The 21,704-nt window shown below is 44.8% G+C and overlaps 1 protein-coding gene across 1 annotated transcript; it reads right to left on the bottom strand.

Moving 5' to 3' along the window:
* Positions 1-350: 350 nt before the first annotated feature.
* Positions 351-6,712, bottom strand: LOC127329992 (DNA glycosylase/AP lyase ROS1-like). Its single transcript, XM_051356368.1, has 16 exons — positions 6,100-6,712; positions 5,546-5,636; positions 5,096-5,453; positions 4,708-4,787; positions 4,368-4,452; positions 4,191-4,291; positions 4,031-4,099; positions 3,916-3,952; positions 3,708-3,781; positions 3,212-3,607; positions 3,098-3,134; positions 2,786-2,881; positions 2,156-2,221; positions 1,904-2,018; positions 1,777-1,815; positions 351-1,363 (listed from the first exon to the last, which is right to left on the bottom strand). The coding sequence occupies exons 1-16, from the start codon at positions 6,707-6,709 to the stop codon at positions 768-770; spliced, it is 2,850 nt and encodes a 949-aa protein (XP_051212328.1). The 5' UTR covers positions 6,710-6,712; the 3' UTR covers positions 351-767.
* Between the last annotated feature and the right edge of the window lie 14,992 nt (positions 6,713-21,704).

The following is a 21,704-nucleotide window of genomic DNA, read 5'->3' as shown; positions in this document are numbered from 1 at the left end:
ATCTCTTCAAGCCACTTCTTACGGCCAGCTAGCTACAGGTTCGTTTGTTTTCAGACATTTACGCGGTCAATACAGTTCTTGGTATTCAAATAAGCGTGTTGCATTATTTGTTGCTAACAAATGTTTATCAATGTCAGTTTCATTCTTAATAATCTTGAGCGTTGCAAATTCGAAAAAACACTCACACCATGGGACCAATCTAGAACCGTACCAATCTCCAGCTTCCACCACACACAATTGCAAAACTACAACTTATCAGTCAACTGAACAGAAGGCCTGAACGTCCGAATCCTAGCCAGCCGCAGCACCACCAGAATTTCTAGATCAAAAGCAGAACATGAGATGAAACTGAGACAAATTTAACCAACAATCAATTCAGAACCTTCCCCAGTGATTGCCCAAAGTAACCCAATAATCACACACACCAGAGTTTGCAGGCAACAAGGTCCAAAATGGGTGGATGGACACAGCCGAACCTGACATCCTGTCAAGCGCACCAATCAAGTTTACACCAACGTCTAAGCTTTTCACGCCACAAATGTATTTTCAGTAAACTAACATACAAATTTCCAGTGCAAGCAACAACTGTTTCCAATTTACTGCAATTTCCTAGCTTTCCACGCCACAAGTATACATTGTTCTTTTGACGCAAAGCAACTGCAACTTCAACTAGTAGACGTTCTTCACTAACATGATCCTGGGAAGGCCTTGCTACCGCAGTGTGGCACCCAACATAATCATCCCGGCGCCAGTAGGTAAGGTCATACTTAGTTGCTCACAGCAGGGCGCGCACGGCGCACATAAACACGGCCATACTTGGCCAAACGAGTGAGTGAGCGGCGCCGGTAAACAAGGCCAAACATGACATCATCGCGGAGTAGCTTATCTTGGATTTTGAATTGAGGATAGTTGGCTTGAAACTTTGTGAGATCTTCCCATGTTGCTGCTGAATAGGGGCAGCCAGGCCATTTCACCAGTACCTTCCGCACTCCGAGAGAAGTTCTTGACACAAGGACCCGTTGTGGAGGCAGCAATGGCAGCTCGGTTGGCGGATCTCCATTGAAAGGCTTCAGCTGGCTTACATGAAAATCTCTATCAAGGAGTGCACACTGGGGAAGCTTCAGCCTATACATCCTGTCGAGATTCTTCTCAGCCACAGGGTAAGGCCCATAGAAACTAGGAGGGAGCTTCTTTCTGGAAGGTGCAAAATCGTGATCAAGGCAGACATACACCCACTGGCCGACGGCAAATTCATCTCCTGCCCTTTTCTTTCCCTTCTTTTTGTCTTCAGTGGCATGCAGCGTCGCGCATAGTTCCCTTGGTTCTCTTGTTTTCCGATCGAATCCTCTTACACAAATATATCCTGCACAAAGTTACAACATAAAGGAGCTGTAATTCACAAATGAGGGAACCTCCGTTAGTTCTCTTTCATGCTAGGTGATAGTGTGATACGCATATTGTTTAGGTGCTACGCCATCTAACTAACTTTTGCGTTTTCACATCATATCAAGAAAGTTGTAAAGCGGGGTGTCTGTCCGCTAGCTACTCCCCTAGATAAGCATTTTCTTTTCTTAGGTCGAGTTGTAAGGCGGGGTGTCTGCCCTCTCGGGGACTTACAAATATAACCTTCTTATCTATCAATGCATGGGTTTTTGCGTTTTCGCGAAAAAAATCATATCTAGAAAGAAAAAGAAATAGAGACATCCATAAAGTGCGGTTTCTTCATTTTGATCAAATATATCATAAAAGATTCTTAAATAGCTAAAACATTGTTACCATTCTTGAAGCAGTCTTGAATTTGTGGGTAGGTTAGGCCTGAAATTGACAAGAATATGCATTTGTTAGTATCAGTAAGTGATTGCACAATTTCAGTGATCAGAATAAGATATATATATATACACACCTTGTGTGATCCAATGTATTGATGAACCCATATATACAGTGCATCTCTCCAGGTGAGAGATACTTTCTCTAGGAACCGTTACCGGTAAACTGCTAGATGAGTCATCTGCGAACACCTATGTATAAACGATATTTTTGATTGCTTAGTATCTAGCTAGCTAGCTAGCATGTCTGATCTGGCATCATATCATACTTAACTAGTAAATGTACAACGTCACGACAGAGCAGAAAATAAATTGAAGGGTGCATATACCTCATTGTTCTGGAAGTAGGTACCATCCAATGGGAAGTTTCCGCGGTTTGCTGTCCGACAGGGTATCTTGTCGTTCATTTATGCATTAATTAAGAGAGAACAAAGTTAGTGTCAAAAAACGTTGGAGAGCTTAATCGTCTGGTCGTAAAACTCTAAGCATTAGAATCAGACGTTGCAAGATCCAGAGACATGCTTACATCGTAAGAGCAAGGAGCAGTAATTGCTAAATACCAGTTCAGAGGTTACAATTATAAATTATTGCTAAATACCGCTTCTTTTAGGAATGATCCGGGGTTTGAGACACCAGATAATAGTATTCCATTCGCTTTAGATGTTCTTTTGATAGCACCAGAAAAAATGGTGGTTTTTGTATAAAGAGTTAAGACTTAAGACTTATAGGTAATGTAACAATTTCTATACTTACTACCTTTGAGATTAGTACTGAGAGTTGAATGGTTTGTTCAGAGTAGATCTAGTTTCAAAATTCCTTTACGTCATGTTAACTAACAGTAATTTATACAAACATTCCTAATCATCTTACTCCTTAATTATCTAGTTACATAACATTATCCTTTATAGCAAACTATTTAACAGTTCTTCTATACAAGTATGTTCCAAGTGAGTGCTCACCAGAACTGTGCCTTTCACTGAGTAATCATCGTCGTTGCATGAAGGAGTAAGAACCAGAAGATAAGACACGTGATCTCCCTCAACTTTCTTATCAAACTGAAATAAGAAATGCATGTAGCAAAAAAAAATATTAAATATACTCCCAGACAATCAAAGTAATGACTCTAATTTTCCATCTTCTATCTTTTACGTATGTATTTTAATACTCCCTCTGATCCACAATAAGTGTCGGGGTTTTAATTCATTTTAGCTCAAATTTGAACAAAAAACCTGACACCTTTTATGGATCAGAGGGGGCAGTAAAAACCAGACCTGTTCCAAGACTTTATGGTCATCTGGGAGCTTGAACCTGCAAATAATATAAAGCATGTCAAGCTTAGGGGCGCAAAGAAAATTTGCAAAGATAAAAATTATATTGTTGCGTACGCAAGGTGTTCAGTCCTCAGGCGGGATATGGTTTTCAGTTTATTTGTTTGTTGTTGTGGTCTTGTTCGCACCATCTCTTTTCTGTTTTCTGGTTTCCAAAAGCCAAAACATCTGTCTGTTTTAGCTTGGTAATATGCTTCTGCCGCATCTTCAATGTCAGAAAGTTGATCGTTGTGCTCTTCATACTCCGGACTTGGCGGAATTTCGATAATGGGCCCATAGTTATCAGAAAGTTGATCGTTAAGATCTTCATACTCCGGACTTGATGGAATTTCGATAATGGGCTCATAGTTATATGCACGGTTAGTGTTCCCATGAATAACCAAGCTTGTATGGTATTCACCATATTCAAGCTCAGGAGTCACTATAGGAGGAAGTGTAGGACAGACTTTTTCTCTGCAGCAACAAAATTAACAACCATGTCACATGTCATTGCTCAGTATCTCCCTTCATAATTAGTTCCCTCTTCTCCCTCGTATCAGAAAGTGAAACATACCTGGAATTGTTGTACTTGCACTTTGCACGGAAAGGACAAGCAGTGCATTTTGGTGTTTTCTTTCTGCATATTACCTGCAGAATGATATCTATCATCATCTGAACTCAATCTTATAAAAACTATTGTGGTTAAAACCCGCAATTTGGAAAAGCAATGTTAGCGCCGCATATCTAAGCAATCACTATGAATCTAATAACTAGTAAAGTACCTTTCCAAATGTAATCATTCCACAGTGCAGTATGTACCTGTTCAAAATGATAAGGTTTCTAGATATATGAAAATTGTCATGACTGAATACATTTGATATAAATCACAACACTTACAATTTTTCCTTGTCCATGGTGCACAACCGGGGCCACAGGTATTTCTGCACATCACGCAGTAGTGGATATCTTGAACAAACAAAAGTGAAAGCCAATGTAAACAATCATCATACTTGTATTATTACTATCTCATCGCATACTCAAATGAGTCAAATCTTACTCGTCAACTAGATGAAAAATGTCCTCCTCAAGATCTGACCACGGCGTTTCGAGTTCAACCCAGCCTAGCCTGACGGCTATACGACAGACATTGACATCTACCTGAAATACAAATTGCAGTTCAAATGCACACGACTGGGTAGATTTAGTTCATCCATGAAACACACGTAGAACTTACTGGAAATGCACGGTGCCCTAGGGTGAGAAGCCGGATGCAACCGACACTTTTTTCGCCAATCCCATGTATACCTAGTAAGAATTTTCTGGTAGCCAAGAAAAACTAAATTAAAATAAGTTTAGTAGAACTAATAATTAATGCAAGTTTGATAATGATATTCTTCATCCAATATTATTTGGTGTGTCTACTTGTAGTAAAGAGGTTATTTGATATTCTAACATGCATAATAACAAGAACTAAACCACTGCTTGCTACAAATGGTAGATGGGTTCAATAACAAGAAAACAAAGAACACACAATTTGATTTTAAGAAATACAAGATTATGATATATGGTCATACTGAGCATTGTACGGAGACAGATATCTCAGCCACTCCAGGTTATAGCTTCCATGGTTAGTCTTTAAGAGCATTAGAAATTCCTGTAAGAAGTTCAAATAAGTATGCACCAGATTCAGAAAACTAAACAAGAACAATTAATCGTACTTTAAATGATATTTTTTTCTAAATGATGTAATAATTGAACTAGTACTTCCTTGAATTTATAGTATGGCTAAAAATAGTAGTATCGAAGGCTAATCACATTGATTTGCTAACAAAATAGAATATGGTAGTATTTACAAACATATTTGTTTGACCAAGATACCCAAACATACTCCTGCTACAAAAATGTTGTGATAAAATTACAGTTGTAGAAATAAGTAAAGTAAGTATTTCAATAACATATTACCTGCATCCTCTCTGCAATGTTTAGCTGTTGGCCCCTGCACGCAATCGTGTCTGCAACCACGTACACTGATGCATCTAGTACAGCTTGCCAATCTACTTTGTCAGGGATTGGGGTGACTCTACTTATGTCAGAGCTTCTATATATCTCCTTCCTAAGCGCCTCCCAGTCCACTTTCTCACTTTCTATTGTTGCTTTTTTCTTTTTTGCATTAATTCTAGTTCTATTATTGGCAGGAACTAACGCACCATGATGAGGAGTCAAATTGAAGCTTTCATTGAGATGACCTATTAAAGCCACATGTTGAGCATTTTCTTGTGGCTTGTTTGGAAACTTGGCCTCCAGGAACATAAAGGCATTGCTGTATACAGAAAAAGGGTAATGAATATCCATGAAATGTGCAAGAGATGAATTAATAGAAGGTGAATATAGTGGAATACCATCCAGTTTTACCTTGACAAATGGTCGCCAGCATTTTGCGTTAGAAACGCACCCATCACCGAATCAATGACTGATCCTCCCCACGGACGCAAATTCCTTTGTCCTAACACACACACAAAGACAGTGATAAGAAGAAAGAAGAACTGCAAATAGTCTCGTAATATTGTAGCGTTGTTTTACTATAGAACTCACCATTTACTACCTCCTTTCCGTAATGACTACAATCAATACACTATTTCACCATGACATTGTATGTTTTTTCTGTTTAGATAATAAGCTAATAATGGGCGATGGGCGAGTAATCTGGATCGCACAAAATTATAAAAGGTCGGTTGGCGAAGGTAAATTCGTGGTTTCATAGTCAACAAGAAGTGAATTAATAGATCAAATTGTGGAGTGAAACGGTTAATAAAATTCCACACGAAATAACGACCTACATTGCAAAGCAAATTAGAAGTGCGCATTCTTCTGAAGGCAATTTCATTTAGGTCACTCAATTAATAATGAGATGAACACGTCCAATTCATAGGAAAAATAATACGTAAGAAAATGTAAGAGGAGAGTACCGAACAAATCGTGCATGTGAGCGATAAACTCATCCGCACGTCGCTCGTAGTCGCGCCGGATTTCATCCCACTCGGGCCCGCTCCCTATGTCGAACCCTTCGAAATCGTTGCTGGTGCTTTTCTCCCACTCCACGAGAGCCGCATGGGCTCTTTTCGTCTCGGCGGTGAGGCCTATCACTTTGAGATTGGGTCTCTTGCGCTTGACTCCTATGGGCACCAACGCAGAAAAGGTCTCTTCGAAAGGAACGATAGCGAGTTGTCCACTTCCTCGTTTCCTCTTCTTCCCTGCAAGGGAACCATCTTTGGTGCTGCTCGCCGGCTTGCGCTTCACCGTCTTGCGCCTCACCGGCTTCGGTGGTGCTGGGTTCATGGGATCTACTTTTACTACCTTCAATTTAAGATGCTCCTGAGTGGTGGACTTCTTTCTGGATCTCCGTATGGTATGCTCCAGTTTAACCGGCGTACTCATAGAAGAAGAAGCACTGGCACGAGCAGCATTGCCGGCCATGGCTTCTTCCGGCGGTACGATCTTGTAAGTGTGGCGACTCTCATGCGGCGCTTTCGCCGTGAACACATAGCCAAGGCCAGTGGCTTGGCATTCTGGCGTCATCGGAGGCCCTGCTCCATAGAGAGAGAGAGAGAGAGAGAGAGAGAGAGAGAGAGAAAAAATTAGAATCGTAAACACATAGTACTACACTACACACGCAGCAGGAAGCAACTCGGGTTGATGATGCATGGATCCATGAACAAGAGATTAGTCATATACGTAAGAACGGATTCAAATGAAAGCACCCAAGTACGTACCATGATCTCGTGGTAGAAGCGAGGCCGAAGCCGAGGCCCGACGCCGAGGCCGAAGCCCATACAAGAGATTATTCATCACGTACTGTTCCGAAACCGAGGCTCGATCGAGGCTGTGCTTGTTCGTGAGGGCAGAAGATTGAGGCGAGCGATGGAAGTGAGAAGCGAGAAGTAGAGGCGATGGTTTCCTTTTGTAAACAAATCTGGAACGACTCCGATTCTATAGCTCTTATCTTCCTTTTTGAAACTCCCAAACGTATAGTAACTGCTCGTCCGATTATAACGTAACGGCACGGGGGTATGCAGATTCGTATCACAATGCCGAGTGTGCAACTGCACAGCCACCCCGACCAACTGATTAGGTGCCCATAATTTCTACCATTTAGTAACATAATTAAGAGAATAATAAAATCGACAATTAACAACGGTAATTGCTCGCCGCTCGCTCCTACTCCCTCTGCATGTGACTTTTAATTTGCACGTATAACAAATTCAGTGAATTGTCCACGCTAATCGCACGGACTGGGAGAGATAGAGTCCTCCGTACTAATATTTTTCTCTCCTATAAGGGCATGCATCTCCACCCACGGCCCACCATATAGTATCCGGCAACAGGTCGGAAAAACATTTTAGGGGCGCATGCCACGGAATTATGCGTTCCCCAAACCATCCCCTAGATGGCGCTGGATCGAGCGTTTGGGAGACGAGTTTTGTTCGTGCCGCGTTTGGGGATGTCGCTTCTCACCCGCGTCCCCAAACACGGTCCCAATCAGAAATTCAAATAGTTTTCATTCAAAACAGATCGTTCTCGCCGAAGTCGTCACGATCAGAATAGCGGCGATCAAGTACTGGGCGCGCGATCATATTACAGACCGATGGTGCAAGCTAAATTAGAAGAAGGGGTTGGGCGATGCCGACGCAGCCTGAGTCGACGTAGGCCCGTCGATCACGATAAACTCGTCATGATCTGCCTGGTGTGCATGCTCCGTCTGCTTCGTCGCCGACGCCGAGGCAGAGGCCGACGCAGGTGTAGTAGCACATACTATCATAGACGCGTCTGCTGGCTCTTGCTCCAGGGTTGGGGTTGTTGCCGCTGCCGCTGCCTGGGTCGCCGCTTCGGCCGCCGCCATTTTGGATTCGATGTCGTCGAGGATCTGACCTTTGAAAAAGTTGTGCGCCGCCCGCGTCCGGGAATACATTCCTTCTGTTGACGCTCTCAGTAGGGACATGTCGTCTCTGCGTTTCTTGAGCTCCATCTTCTCCTCTTGCCTCTTGAGTAGCGCCGCCCACCTTTCGTCGGCCATTTTGCCGCGGGGGAGCAAGATCGAGGAGACCTCGACGAGGCATTTCGTGATCGACGCCTACGTCTTCTTGGACGACGCAGCATCGACCAAGGCGGCCTTGGCAGCCTTGTTGCCGATAGGGTGTCCTGCCGACGTTGCTAGCGGCACATCCAGATCAATAGCATCTTTCCCCTTCGACAATGACTAACGCGTCAATCGTCATTTCTCGTACATTTTGAGCTTGCTATAGTAATGCATCAGCGTGAAAGACTTATGCTCTTACGAGTTCTTCCGGTACAAATCCATGGCCTTGTCAAACTAACCAAAGGAAACACAATCATTTCATCGAACAAAATATAGGCGCTACAAATTATGTAAGAAAGAGTCGCACCATTTGGCTGATGTCGACGCCGCTCTCGCCTCTGGTCTCCATCTCGTGATGGAACCCATGGAACAAGTTCACCGACGCTTGGATGATGGCCCATCGCGTCGACATTGCCTTTTGCCTCCTCTTCATTGTCACTTTGTTGTAGTCGCTATTGATCAACTTGCGCTCATCGAACTCGGCCTTGATCCTCGCCCAATACTTCCCGTACTTTTGGTTGGCGCCAATGATGGAGTCATGGCTCACTGTCGCCCACGACTCGCATAAACATTGATCCTCCAGAGGCGTCCACTTGGGGCCTCGTGTGCCCGATGCCTCCTCACGCCGTTCGCGTCAACCTCCACGAGATCACCCGCATCCTCACCGGCACCCTCGTCCTCCTTTTCGTCGCCGCCCTCTTCGTCCTTATCATCGTCGTCGTCGTCCTTGACCCCCTCCCCCTCCTCCTCGTCGTCCTCCTCCCCCTCCTCCTCCTCCTGAGCACCGGCGCCGTCGAATTCGAGCGGGCCCCTGCGGCCAGTGAACGGGGCGCCGTCCGGACCGGGTCCTGGCTCGCGCTTGGGCGCTTGCTCGTACACCGGTGAGTAGAAGACGAAGTTGGGGTTGCAGCGTATCCTGGTAGTGCGGCGACAAGTTTGGCGTCACGCACCCGGAAGTGGCGGAGGGGCCGTCGTTTTAGAACCCGGATGTCGACGGAGAGAGCACTCCCGAAACATACATCGGCACCGACGTACTACATGGGCTCGCGTTGGTGGCAGTGATACACCCGACCAGCGCGTGCTGGTGCGCGCGAGCCGCCAGCGCCTTCTTCTCCTGCTGCGCCGCCCTCCGTCCTTTCCGCTCCGCCGTCGACAACTTCCGGCGCAGACAGTCTTGATGCCACTGATCATCGGTCCAGCCTTCCGGCTTCTTCTTCGAAGCCGGCGCCTTCCGCGGTTTCGTGAAGGGCGCCTTCGCCCCTTTCGTCTCATTGCCCGGCGGCTGCTTGGCCGCTTTCTTGGCCATTCTTTTTGGGGCTATCGGCAGCGCCATGGATGAGGAGAGAGTAGCGGCGGCGGGAAGAACAGAGTAGCGACGGCGGGAGGGAGAAATGAATCGGCGGGATAGGAGGTCAAATGTGTTGGGAGGGCAGAAATGCGCGGAGGGAGAGGCGCGATGTGGCGGGAGAGGCGCGATTTGGCGGGAGTGCGCGACAAATTTTTCCTATGCCACTGACGCATCGGTCCCGCCACTCCCCGCCTCGCTTTTTGTTGTGTCCAGCGTGCCCGGAGCGTCCCCTGTGTAGCGGGGACGGGCTCGGGGTGCCGGACACCGTATCGGGCCGCACCGAACAAAAAGAGGCTTTGAGGGACGCGGCTGGGACCGTTTTTTGTCCGGCGCGCCCCAAATCCCTTTCGGGGACGGTTTGGGGGACGCGAATGGAGATGCTCTTAGGAGAGTCCGGGCCTCCTAAATGATTTTCCAAAAGAAAACAAAATTACGAAATGGGCAAAATCCATTCAAACTTTTAGGTTTGTACATGGTTTGAACAAACATTAACTAAAACCTAAACCATTGATCCAGTCACGGTGGTCGAAAGAGCTTCAGTCGAGGTTGCTGGCATCGTTGTTCGCCTTCTTGTTCAAGAAGGAGGGCAAGAACCTGTTGGACTCCTCGACGTCAACGTCGATGACAATGTTGTCTTGCACCGAGCACCACTTGGCAAACTATTATTCGTTGGTGGCACGTCGTTGGCATAGCGTGCCCGCACCTTGCTGAGCCCCGGCGTGTTAGCCGGGTCGTCGGAGGCACGTAGAGCCGCTTTCAAACAGAAATACTCCACGACACGGTCTGGCTTCTACTTCTTCGGCGGCGATGTTGCCTACTTCTTGTTAGCACGCCGAAGAAAGAGGTGCGCCTGAGGCTGCCCCGCCTCCTTCTCCATCTTAGATAGAAGGAGTGGCTTTGTCTTCAAGATGAGAAATGCCTCCCGGAAGATAACACCATGTAACCACCCGGAAAAACCCTAACAATAGATTTTTCCCGCTGCTTGTTTTTTTTTCATTTCGTTCCAAAAGCCATAGCCATCATGCATGCATCATAAACATGTTGTGACAAAAAAGAATTATAAACCCTATTTCAATATTTTCCCTCTCATATTGTTTATTTAATAAACCCTCCTCTTGTCTTTCTTTTAACAAAAACCCTAAAAGACCATCAATTTTTTTATTATTTTAAACATTTTGTTTCTCTCTCACACACCTCTGGTTGATTCAAAATTGAGTTTAAATTCAACCCTTGTTCTTAACTAGTTTTCAAATCAAAAGAAGAAGGAAAAGGTTTTAACAGAAAACCCAAACCCTGGGCCTCTCTCTCTCTCCCTAGCCCAATTTCTCTCTCTCCCTTCTTTTCCAACGGCCCACTCTCTCTTCCCCCACTTCTTCCTCTAGCCCAGGCTAGCCCACAGTGAATCTGTATGTGCCACTTTGTTGTCGTCTTCCTCACCACGAGCATCACGTGAGCACCTCTGTTGACATCATGAGCGCACCCTGAAGGAGATATGCCTTAGAGGCAATAATAAAGTGGTTATTATTTATATCTTTATGTTTATGATAAATGTTTATATATCATGCTAGAATTGTATTAACCGAAACATTAGTACATGTGTGATATGTAGACAAACAAGAAGTCCCTAGTATGCCTCTTAAACTAGCTTGTTGATTAATGGATGATTAGTTTCATAATCATGAACATTGGATGTTATTAATAACAAGGTTATGTCATTGTGTGAATGATGTAATGGACACACCCAATTAAGCGTAGCATAAGATCTCGTCATTAAGTTATTTGCTATAAGCTTTCGATACATAGTTACCTAGTCCTTATGACCATGAGATCATGTAAATCACTTATACCGGAAAGGTACTTTGATTACACCAAACACCACTGCGTAAATGGGTGGCTATAAAGGTGGGATTAAGTATCCGGAAAGTATGAGTTGAGGCATATGGATCAACAGTGGGATTTGTCCATCCCGATGACGGATAGATATACTCTGGGCCCTCTCGGTGGAATGTCGTCTAATGTCTTGCAAGCATATGAATGAGTTCATAAGAGACCACATACCATGGTACGAGTAAAGAGTACTTGTCAGGAGACGAGGTTGAACAAGGTATAGAGTGATACCGAAGATCAAACCTCGGACAAGTAAAATATCGCGAGACAAAGGGAATTGGTAATGTATGTGAATGGTTCATTCGATCACTAAAGTCATCGTTGAATATGTGGGAGCCATTATGGATCTCCAGATCCCGCTACTGGTTATTGGTCGGAGTGAGTACTCAACCATGTCCACATAGTTCTCGAACCGTAGGGTGACACACTTAAAGTTGGATGTTGAAATGGTAGTACTTGAATTATGGAATGGAGTTCGAATATTTGTTCGGAGTCCCGGATGAGATCCCGGACATCACGAGGAGTTCCGGAATGGTCCGGAGAATAAGATTCATATATAGGATGTCATTTTATGTGAAATAAAATGTCGCGGAAGGTTCTATGGAAGGTTCTAGAAGGTTCTAGAAAAGTCCGGAAGAAACCACCAAGGAAGGTGGAGTCCACAAGGGACTCCACCTCCATGGCCGGCCAGCCCTAGTGGGGGTGGAGTCCCAAGTGGACTCCACCATAGGGGGCCGGCCACCCCCCCACATGGGAGGTGGGAATCCCACCTTTGGGTGGGAGTCCTAGTTGGGCTAGGTTTCCCCCTCCTATGGAAGGTTTTGGTTTCGGGTCTTATTCGAAGACTTGGACACCAACACTTGGGATCCACCTATATAATGAGGGGCCAAGGGAGGGGGGCCGGCCACCCCAAGACCATAGCTTGGCCGCCCCCCTTGAGTGGCCGGCCACCCCCTCCCAAACCCTAGCTTTGCTCCTCCACTTCATATTGCCCGCGTAGCTTAGCGAAGCTCCGCCGGACTTCTACACCGCCACCGACACCACGCCGTCGTGCTGTCGGATTCAAGAGGAGCCACTACTTCCGCTGCCCGCTGGAATGGGGAGGTGGACGTCGTCTTCATCAACAACCGAACGTGTGACCGAGTACGGAGGTGCTGCCCGTTCGTGGCGCCGGAACCGATCGTGATCAAGATCTTCTACGCGCTTTTGCAAGCGGCAAGTGATCGTCTACCGCAGCAACAAGAGCCTCATCTTGTAGGCTTTGGAATCTCTTCAAGGGTGAGACTCGATACCCCCTCGTTGCTACCGTCTTCTAGATTGCATCTTGGCTTGGATTGCGTGTTCGCGGTAGGAAAATTTTTGTTTTCTATGCAACGTTATCCTACAGTGGTATCAGAGCCGTGTCTATGCATAGATGGTTGCACGAGTAGAACACAATGGTTTGTGGGCGTTGATGCTCTTGTTATCTTTAGTTTGAGTACTTTGCATCTTTATGGCATAGTGGGATGAAGCGGCTCGGACTAACTTTACATGACCGCGTTCATGAGACTTGTTCCTCGTTCGACATGCAACTTGTATTGCATAAGAGGCTTTGCGGGTGTCTGTCTCTCCTACTATAGTAAAGATTCAATTTACTCTTCTATTGACAACATTAGTATCAACGTTGTGGTTCATGTTCGTAGGTAGATTAGATCTATATCGAAAACCCTAAACCACGTAAAATATGCAAACCAAATTAGAGAGCGTCTAACTTGTTTTTGCAGGGTTTGGTGATGTGATATGGCCATAATGTGATGATGAATATGTATGAAATGATCATTATTGTATTGTGGCAACCGGCAGGAGCCTTATGGTTGTCTTTAAATTTCATGTTGAGTAGTTTTTCAAAGTAGTTGTAATAGTTGCTACATGGAGGACAATCATGAAGACGGTGCCATTGACCTTGGTGCTTCGCCGACGATGATGGAGATCATGCCCGAAGATGATGGAGATCATGTCCGTGCTTTGGAGATGAAGATCAAAGGCGCAAAGACAAAAGGGCCATATCATATCACATATGAACTGCATGTGATGTTAATCCTTTTATGCATCTTATTTTGCTTAGATCGCGACGGTAGCATTATAAGATGATCCCTCACTAAAATATCAAGATAATAAAGTGTTCATCCTTAGTAGCACCGTTATCAAGTCTTATCGTTTCGAAGCATCTCGTGATGATCGGATGTGATAGATTCGATAAGTACATACAACGGGTGCAAGACAGTTTTGCACATGCGGATACTAAGGTGGCCTTGACGAGCCTAGCATGTACAGACATGGTCTCGGAACACGTGATACCGAAAGGTAGAGCATGAATCATATGGTTGATATGATGAACACTTTGAGTGTTCGCCATTGAAATCACACCTTTTCTCGTGATGATCGGGTTTAGGTGCGGTGGATTTGGTTCGTGTGATCACTAAGACAATGCGAGGGATATTGTTTTGAGTGGGAGTTCACTTAGGTTTTTAATTATGTTGAATTAAAATTTGAACTCAATTTGTCATAAACTTAGTCTAAACTATTGCAAATATATGTTGTAGAGATGGCGTCCCCAATCAATTTTAATCAGTTCCTAGAGAAAGAGAAACTTAAGAGCAACGGTAGCAACTTCACCGTTGGTTCCGTCATGTGAGGATCTTCCTCTCGGCGGAAATCTGCAATTTGTGCTTGATGCACCGCTAGGTGACCCTCCTGAGAAGATGAATCCGATGAAGTAAAAGCTGTTTACGCGACTCGGAAAACTCGGTACTCTCAAGTTCGGTGTGCCATCTGTGCGATCTGGAATCCGATCTTCAAAAACGTTTTGAGCACCATGATCCTCATGAGTTGATGAATGAGCTGAAAGCTATATTCGAGACTCATGCGGCGATGGAATGCTATGAAGCATCGAAACATTTCTTCACTGTATGATGGAAGAAGGCAGCTCCGTTAGTGAGCACATGCTCGCCATGACCGGGCACGCGAAGAAAGTCAGTGACTTGGGAATAGTGATTCCTAACAGCCTGGGGATTAATGGTGTCCTTCAATCACTGCCACCAAGTTACAAGAACTTTGTGATGAACTACAATATGCGAGAACATGAACAAGGAGTTACACGAACTCTTTGGCATGCTAAAAGCTGCTGAGATTGAGATCAAGAAAGAGCACCAAGTGTTGATGGTCAACAAGACCACCAGTTTCAAGAAACAGGGGCAAGTCTAAGGGAAAATTCAAGAAGGGTGGCAAGAAAGCTGCCACGCCTCCTATGAAACCTAAGAACGGCCCTAAGCACGATCTTGAGTGCTATTCTGCAAGGAGAAGGGACCTTTGGAAGCGTAATTGCTCCAAGTATACGGCTGATCTGAAGAGCGGCCTTGTCAAGAAGAAGAAAGAAGGTATATCTGATATACATGTTATAGATGTTTATCTCACTAGTTCTCGTTCTAGTACACAGGTATTTGATCTTGGTTCGGTTGCTCATATTTGTAACTCGAAACAGGGAACTAAAGAATAAACGACAATTGCTGAAAGATGAAGTGACGATGCGCGTTGGAAATGGATCCAAGGTCAATGTGATCGCAGTCGGCACACTTCCTCTACATCTACCTTCGGGATTAGTTTTAAGCCTAAATAATTGCTATTATGTACTGCGTTGAGCATGAACATTATATCTGGATCTTGTTTAATGCAAGACGGTTATTCATTCAAGTCTGAGAATAATGGTTGTTCTATTTTTATGAATAATATCTTTTATGGTCGAGCACCACAAAAGAATGGCTTATTTCTGTTAGATCTCGATAGTAGTGATACGCATATACATAACATTGATGCTAAGCGAATTAAACTTAATGATAATTCTACTTATATGTGGCACTGTCGTCTTGGTCATATTGGAGTGAAACGCATGAAGAAACTCCATGCGATGGATTACTTGAATCACTTGACTTTGAGTCACTTGATAGATGCGAAGCATGTCTAATGGGAAAAATGACAAAGACTCCATTTTACGGTATGATGGAGCGAGCTCTTGACTTATTGGAAATCATACATACCGATGTATGTGGACCAATGAGCGTAGCATCACGCGGTGGTTATCGTTATGTTCTAACCTTCACGAGATGATCTGAGTAGATATGGGTATATCTATTTCATGAAACATAAATCCGAAACTTTCGAGAAGTTTAAGGAATTTCAAAGTGAAGTAGAAAATCAACGTAACAAGAAGATCAAATTTCTACGATCTGATCGTGGAGGTGAATATCTGAGTTATGAGTTTGGCATGCATTTAAAGAAATGCGGAATACTTTCACAATTGACACCGCCGGGAACACCTCAACGAAACGGTGTGTCCGAACGTCGTAATCGAACTCTCTTAGATATGGTTCGTAGTATGATGTCTCTTACTGATTTGCCGTTATCATTTTGGAGTTATGCATTAGAGACAGCCGCATTCACTTTAAATAGAGCACCATCAAAATCCGTAGAAACGACACCGTATGAATTATGGTTTAATAAGAAACCTAAGTGTCGTTCTGAAAGTTTGGGGTTGCGAAGCCTATGTAAAGAAGTTACAACCGGACAAGCTAGAACCCAAAGCGGAGAAATGCGTCTTCATAGGTTACCCTAAGGAAACTATAGGGTACACTTTCTATCACAGATCCGAAGGCAAAATCTTTGTTGCTAAGAACGGAACCTTTCTTGAGAAAGAATTTCTCACTAAAGAAGTATTTGGAAGAAAAGTAGAACTCGATGAGATTGATGAATCTATACTCGTTGATCGAGTAGCGCGATCAGGAAGTTGTACCTGTATCGCCTACACCGGCAACGAGAGGAAGCTAATGATAATGATCATGAAACTTCGAACGAGGAAACTACGAACCTCGCAGATCGACAAGGGAACGTGCCACTCCTGATTGGTATGATCCTTGTCTAAATGTCATGATTGTAGATAACAATGATGAGGACCTGCGACGTATGAAGAAGCGATGATGAGCCCAGATTCCAACAAATGGCAAGAAGCCATGAAATCCGAAATGGGATCCATGTATGATAACAAAGTATGGACTTTGGTAGACTTACGATAGCCGAAAGGCTGTCGAGAATAAATGGATCTTCAAGAGAAAAACAGATGCGATGGTAATATTACTGTCTATAAAGCTCGACTTGTCGCAAAGGGTTTCCGACAAATTCAAGGAGTTGACTACGATGAGACTTTCTCACTGTAGCGAAGCTAAAATCTGTGAGGATTTTGTTAGCAATAGCTGCATTTTTCGATTATGAGATTTGGCGAGATGGATGTCAAAACGGCGTTCCTTAATGGAGACATTGAGGAAGAGTTGTATATGGTACAACCCAAAGGTTTTGTCGATCCTAAAAATGCTTGACAAAGTATGCAAACTTCAGCGTTCAATCTATGGGTGAAGCAAGCATCAAGAAGTTGGAACCGACGCTTTGATAAGGTGATCAAAGACTTCGGGTTTATACGGTGTCATGGAGAGGCCTGTATTTACAAGAAAGTGAGTGGGAGCTCTGTAGCATTCCTGATATTATATGTAGATGACATATTATTGATCGGGAATGATATAGAACTATTAAGCGATGTTAAGGGTTATTTGAATAATAGTTTTTCAATGAAAGACCTTGGTGAAGCATCGTATATATTAGGCATCAAGATTTATAGAGATAGATCAAGACGCCTAATAGGGCTATCACGAGTACATATCTGGACAAGATTCTAAAGAAGTTTAGAATGGACGAAAGTAAGAAAGGGTTCTTACCTATGTTACCAGGCAAGGTATTGAGTAAAACTCAAGGACCGGCTACGGCGAGAAGAAAGAGAAAGGATGAGTAACATCCCCTATGCCTCGGCGATAGGATCTATCATGTATGCCATGCTATGTACAAGACCGGATATAGCACATGCTGTTAGTTTGACTAGCAGATATCAAAGTGATCCAGGAATGGAACAACTGGACAGCGGTCAAGAATATCTGAAGTACTTGAAAAGAACTAAGGATATGTTTCTTTGTTATGGAGGTGACCAAGAGCTCGTTGTAACAAGTTACACCGATGCAAGTTGGAACAACGATCTGATGACTCTAAGTCACAATGCAGGTACGTGTTTATATTGAATGGTGCTGCGATAAGCTGGGCAAGCTCGAAGCGGTGCACGGTGGCGAAGTCTTCAACAGAATCGAGTACATAGCGGCTTCGGAGGCTTCATCGGAAGCGGTATGGATGAAGAGGTTCATTGTAGAGCTCGGTGTGGTTCCTAGTGCATTGGACCCATTAATCATTCTTTGTGATAACATGGGTGCCATCGCCAATGCACAAGAGCCAAGGTCACACAAGAGGCTGAAGCATATCAAGCTGCGTTACCACTCGATTCGCGAGTACATCGAAGATGGAGAAGTAAAGATTTGCAAAGTACACAACGATCTGAATGTAGCAGATCCGTTGACTAAAGCTCTCCCTAGGGCAAAGCATGACCAACACCAAAATGCCATGGGTGTTAGGTATATTACAATGTAATCTAGATTATTGACTCTAGTGCAAGTGGGAGGCTGAAGGAGATATGCCCTAGAGGCAATAATAAAGTGGTTATTATTTATATCTTTATGTTTATGATAAATGTTTATATATCATGCTAGAATTGTATTAACCGAAACATTAGTACATGTGTGATATGTAGACAAACAAGAAGTCCCTAGTATGCCTCTTAAACTAGCTTGTTGATTAATGGATGATTAGTTTCATAATCATGAACATTGGATGTTATTAATAACAAGGTTATGTCATTGTGTGAATGATGTAATGGACACACCCAATTAAGCGTAGCATAAGATCTCGTCATTAAGTTATTTGCTATAAGCTTTCGATACATAGTTACCTAGTCCTTATGACCATGAGATCATGTAAATCACTTATACCGGAAAGGTACTTTGATTACACCAAACACCACTTTGCGTAAATGGGTGGCTATAAAGGTGGGATTAAGTATCCGGAAAGTATGAGTTGAGGCATATGGATCAACAGTGGGATTTGTCCATCCCGATGACGGATAGATATACTCTGGGCCCTCTCGGTGGAATGTCGTCTAATGTCTTGCAAGCATATGAATGTGTTCATAAGAGACCACATACCACGGTGCGGGTCCAGTGTACTTGTCGGGAGACGAGGGTGAACAAGGTATAGAGTGATACCGAAGATCAAACCTCGGACAAGTAAAATATCGCGAGACAAAGGGAATTGGTAATGTATGTGAATGGTTCATTCGATCACTAAAGTCATCGTTGAATATGTGGGAGCCATTATGGATCTCCAGATCCCGCTCTTGGTTATTGGTCGGAGTGAGTACTCAACCATGTCCACATAGTTCTCGAACCGTAGGGTGACACACTTAAAGTTGGATGTTGAAATGGTAGTACTTGAATTATGGAATGGAGTTCGAATATTTGTTCGGAGTCCCGGATGAGATCCCGGACATCACGAGGAGTTCCGGAAGGGTCGGAGAATAAGATTCATATATAGGATGTCATTTTATGTGAAATAAAATGTCGCGGAAGGTTCTATGGAAGGTTCTAGAAGGTTCTAGAAAAGTCCGGAAGAAACCACCAAGGAAGGTGGAGTCCACAAGGGACTCCACCTCCATGGCCGGCCAGCCCTAGTGGGGGTGGAGTCCCAAGTGGACTCCACCATAGGGGGCCGGCCACCCCCCCACATGGGAGGTGGGAATCCCACCTTTGGGTGGGAGTCCTAGTTGGGCTAGGTTTCCCCCCTCCTATGGAAGGTTTTGGTTTCGGGTCTTATTCGAAGACTTGGACACCAACACTTGGGATCCACCTATATAATGAGGGGCCAAGGGAGGGGGCCGGCCACCCCAAGACCATAGCTTGGCCGCCCCCCTTGAGTGGCCGGCCACCCCCTCCCAAACCCTAGCTTTGCTCCTCCACTTCATATTGCCCGCGTAGCTTAGCGAAGCTCCGCCGGACTTCTACACCGCCACCGACACCACGCCGTCGTGCTGTCGGATTCAAGAGGAGCTACTACTTCCGCTGCCCGCTGGAACGGGGAGGTGGACGTCGTCTTCATCAACAACCGAACGTGTGACCGAGTACGGAGGTGCTGCCCGTTCGTGGCGCCGGAACCGATCGTGATCAAGATCTTCTACGCGCTTTTGCAAGCGGCAAGTGATCGTCTACCGCAGAAACAAGAGCCTCATCTTGTAGGCTTTGGAATCTCTTCAAGGGTGAGACTCGATACCCCCTCGTTGCTACCGTCTTCTAGATTGCATCTTGGCTTGGATTGCGTGTTCGCGGTAGGAAAATTTTTGTTTTCTATGCAACGTTATCCTACACACCCATGCCACAACCTCCTCCTCACCTGCTTCCTCCCATCTCCCTTAAAGTCGCACCGAACCCTAGAGCCCACCAACCCTTATCCCTCTCCCTCGCGCCACCAGCAACTTCTCCCTCTCTTCTTTTTTCTTCCACCAATGGAGCTATCCCGCAGCAATCACCATGGCGCCACCAGTTCCGGCCACCCCGCGCCCAACCACTGGTACCTGGAGATGTGCCTCGATGTCCTCTCCATTCCTCTACAAGGAATCGACCTAGGAGCATATTAATCATTGCCGTTTTCGCCTTTTCTTCTCCAACCCCGACGACATTTTTCTTCGATTTTGATGACCACCGTCCTCCTCCGGAACCGGTGTCTGCACGTCGAGCTTCAGGGTGAGCTCGTGCACCTCCTAGACAACTTCTTTTCCTTTTTTGATGTTTGCTTGTCCACTTTACTATGGTGACCGTTGATGACGCGTCAAGCACACGTCCGTTGGGAACCCCAAGAGGAAGGTGTGATGCGTACAGCAGCAAGTTTTCCCTCAGTAAGAAACCAAGGTTATCGAACCAGTAGGAGTCAAGGGCCACGTGAAGGTTGTTGGTGACAAGTGTAGTGCGGCGTAACACCAGGGATTCCGGCGCCAACGTGGAACCTACACAACACAATCAAAATACTTTGCCCCATCTTAACAGTGAGGTTGTCAATCTCACCGGCTTGCTGTAAACAAATGATTAAATGTATGATGTGGAAAATGATGTTTGTTTGCAAAGAACAGTAGAGAACAATGATTACAGTAGATTGTATTCAGATGTAAAAGAATGGACCGGGGTCCACAGTTCACTAGTGGTGTCTCTCCAATAAGAAATAGCATGTTGGGTGAACAAATTACAGTTGGGCAATTGGCAAATAAAGAGGGCATAACAATGCACATACATAACATGATGACTACTATGAGATTTAATTGGGCATTATGACAAAGTACATAGACCGCTATCCAGCATGCATCTATGCCTAAAAAGTCCACCTTCGGGTTAGCATCCGCACCCCATCCAGTATTAAGTTGCAAACAACAGACAATTGCATTAAGTATGGTGTGTAATGTAATCAACATAAATATCCTTAGACAAAGCATCAATGTTTTATCCCTAGTGGCAACAGCACATCCACAACCTTAGAACTTTCTGTCACTGTCCCAGATTCAATGGAGGCATGAACCCACTATCGAGCATAAATACTCCCTCTTGGAGTTACAAGTATCAACTTAGCCAGAGCCTCTACTAGCAACGGAGAGCATGCAAGATCATAACCAACACATATATGATAGATTGATAATCAACTTGACATAGTATTTCATATTCATCGGATCCCAACAAACACAACATGTAGCATTACAATAAGATGATCTTGATCATGATAGGAAGCTCACAAGATCTAACAATGATAGCACAATGAGGAGAAGACAACCATCTAGCTACTGCTATGGACCCATAGTCCAAGGGTGAACTACTCACACATCAGTTCGGAGGCGATCATGGTGATGTAGAGTCCTCCGGGAGATGATCCCCCTCTCCGGCAGGGTGCCGGAGGCGATCTCATGAATCCCCCGAGATGGGACTGGCGGCGGCGGCGTCTCTGGAACTTTTTCCCTATCGTGGCTCTCGGTAATAGGGTTTTCGCGACGGAGAGTTTAAGTAGGCGGGAGGGCAGAGTCGGAGGGCTGACGAGGGGCCCACACCACAGGCCGGCGCGGACCCCTCCTTGGCCGCGCCGCCCTGCGGTCTGGCCACCTCGTGGCCCCACTTCGTATGCTCTTCGGTCTTCTGGAAGCTCCGTGGAAAAAT

Source organism: Lolium perenne, chromosome 4 (genome assembly GCF_019359855.2).
Source record: "Lolium perenne isolate Kyuss_39 chromosome 4, Kyuss_2.0, whole genome shotgun sequence".
Taxonomy (NCBI): Eukaryota; Viridiplantae; Streptophyta; class Magnoliopsida; order Poales; family Poaceae; genus Lolium; species Lolium perenne.
Note: the sequence above shows the minus strand (reverse complement) of the source record. Positions and strands in the feature narration are given on the sequence as shown.

Coding starts and splice junctions, on each gene's coding strand:
- LOC127329992 (XM_051356368.1), bottom strand. CDS start 6,709: ATGACGCCAGAATGCCAAGCCACTGGCCTTGGCTATGTGTTCACGGCG. Junction 4,453..4,707: donor CTGTCTCCGTACAATGCTCA/GTATGACCATAT, acceptor CTTGGCTACCAG/AAAATTCTTACTAGGTATAC. Junction 1,364..1,776: donor TCAAGACTGCTTCAAGAATG/GTAACAATGTTT, acceptor AACTTTGTGCAG/GATATATTTGTGTAAGAGGA.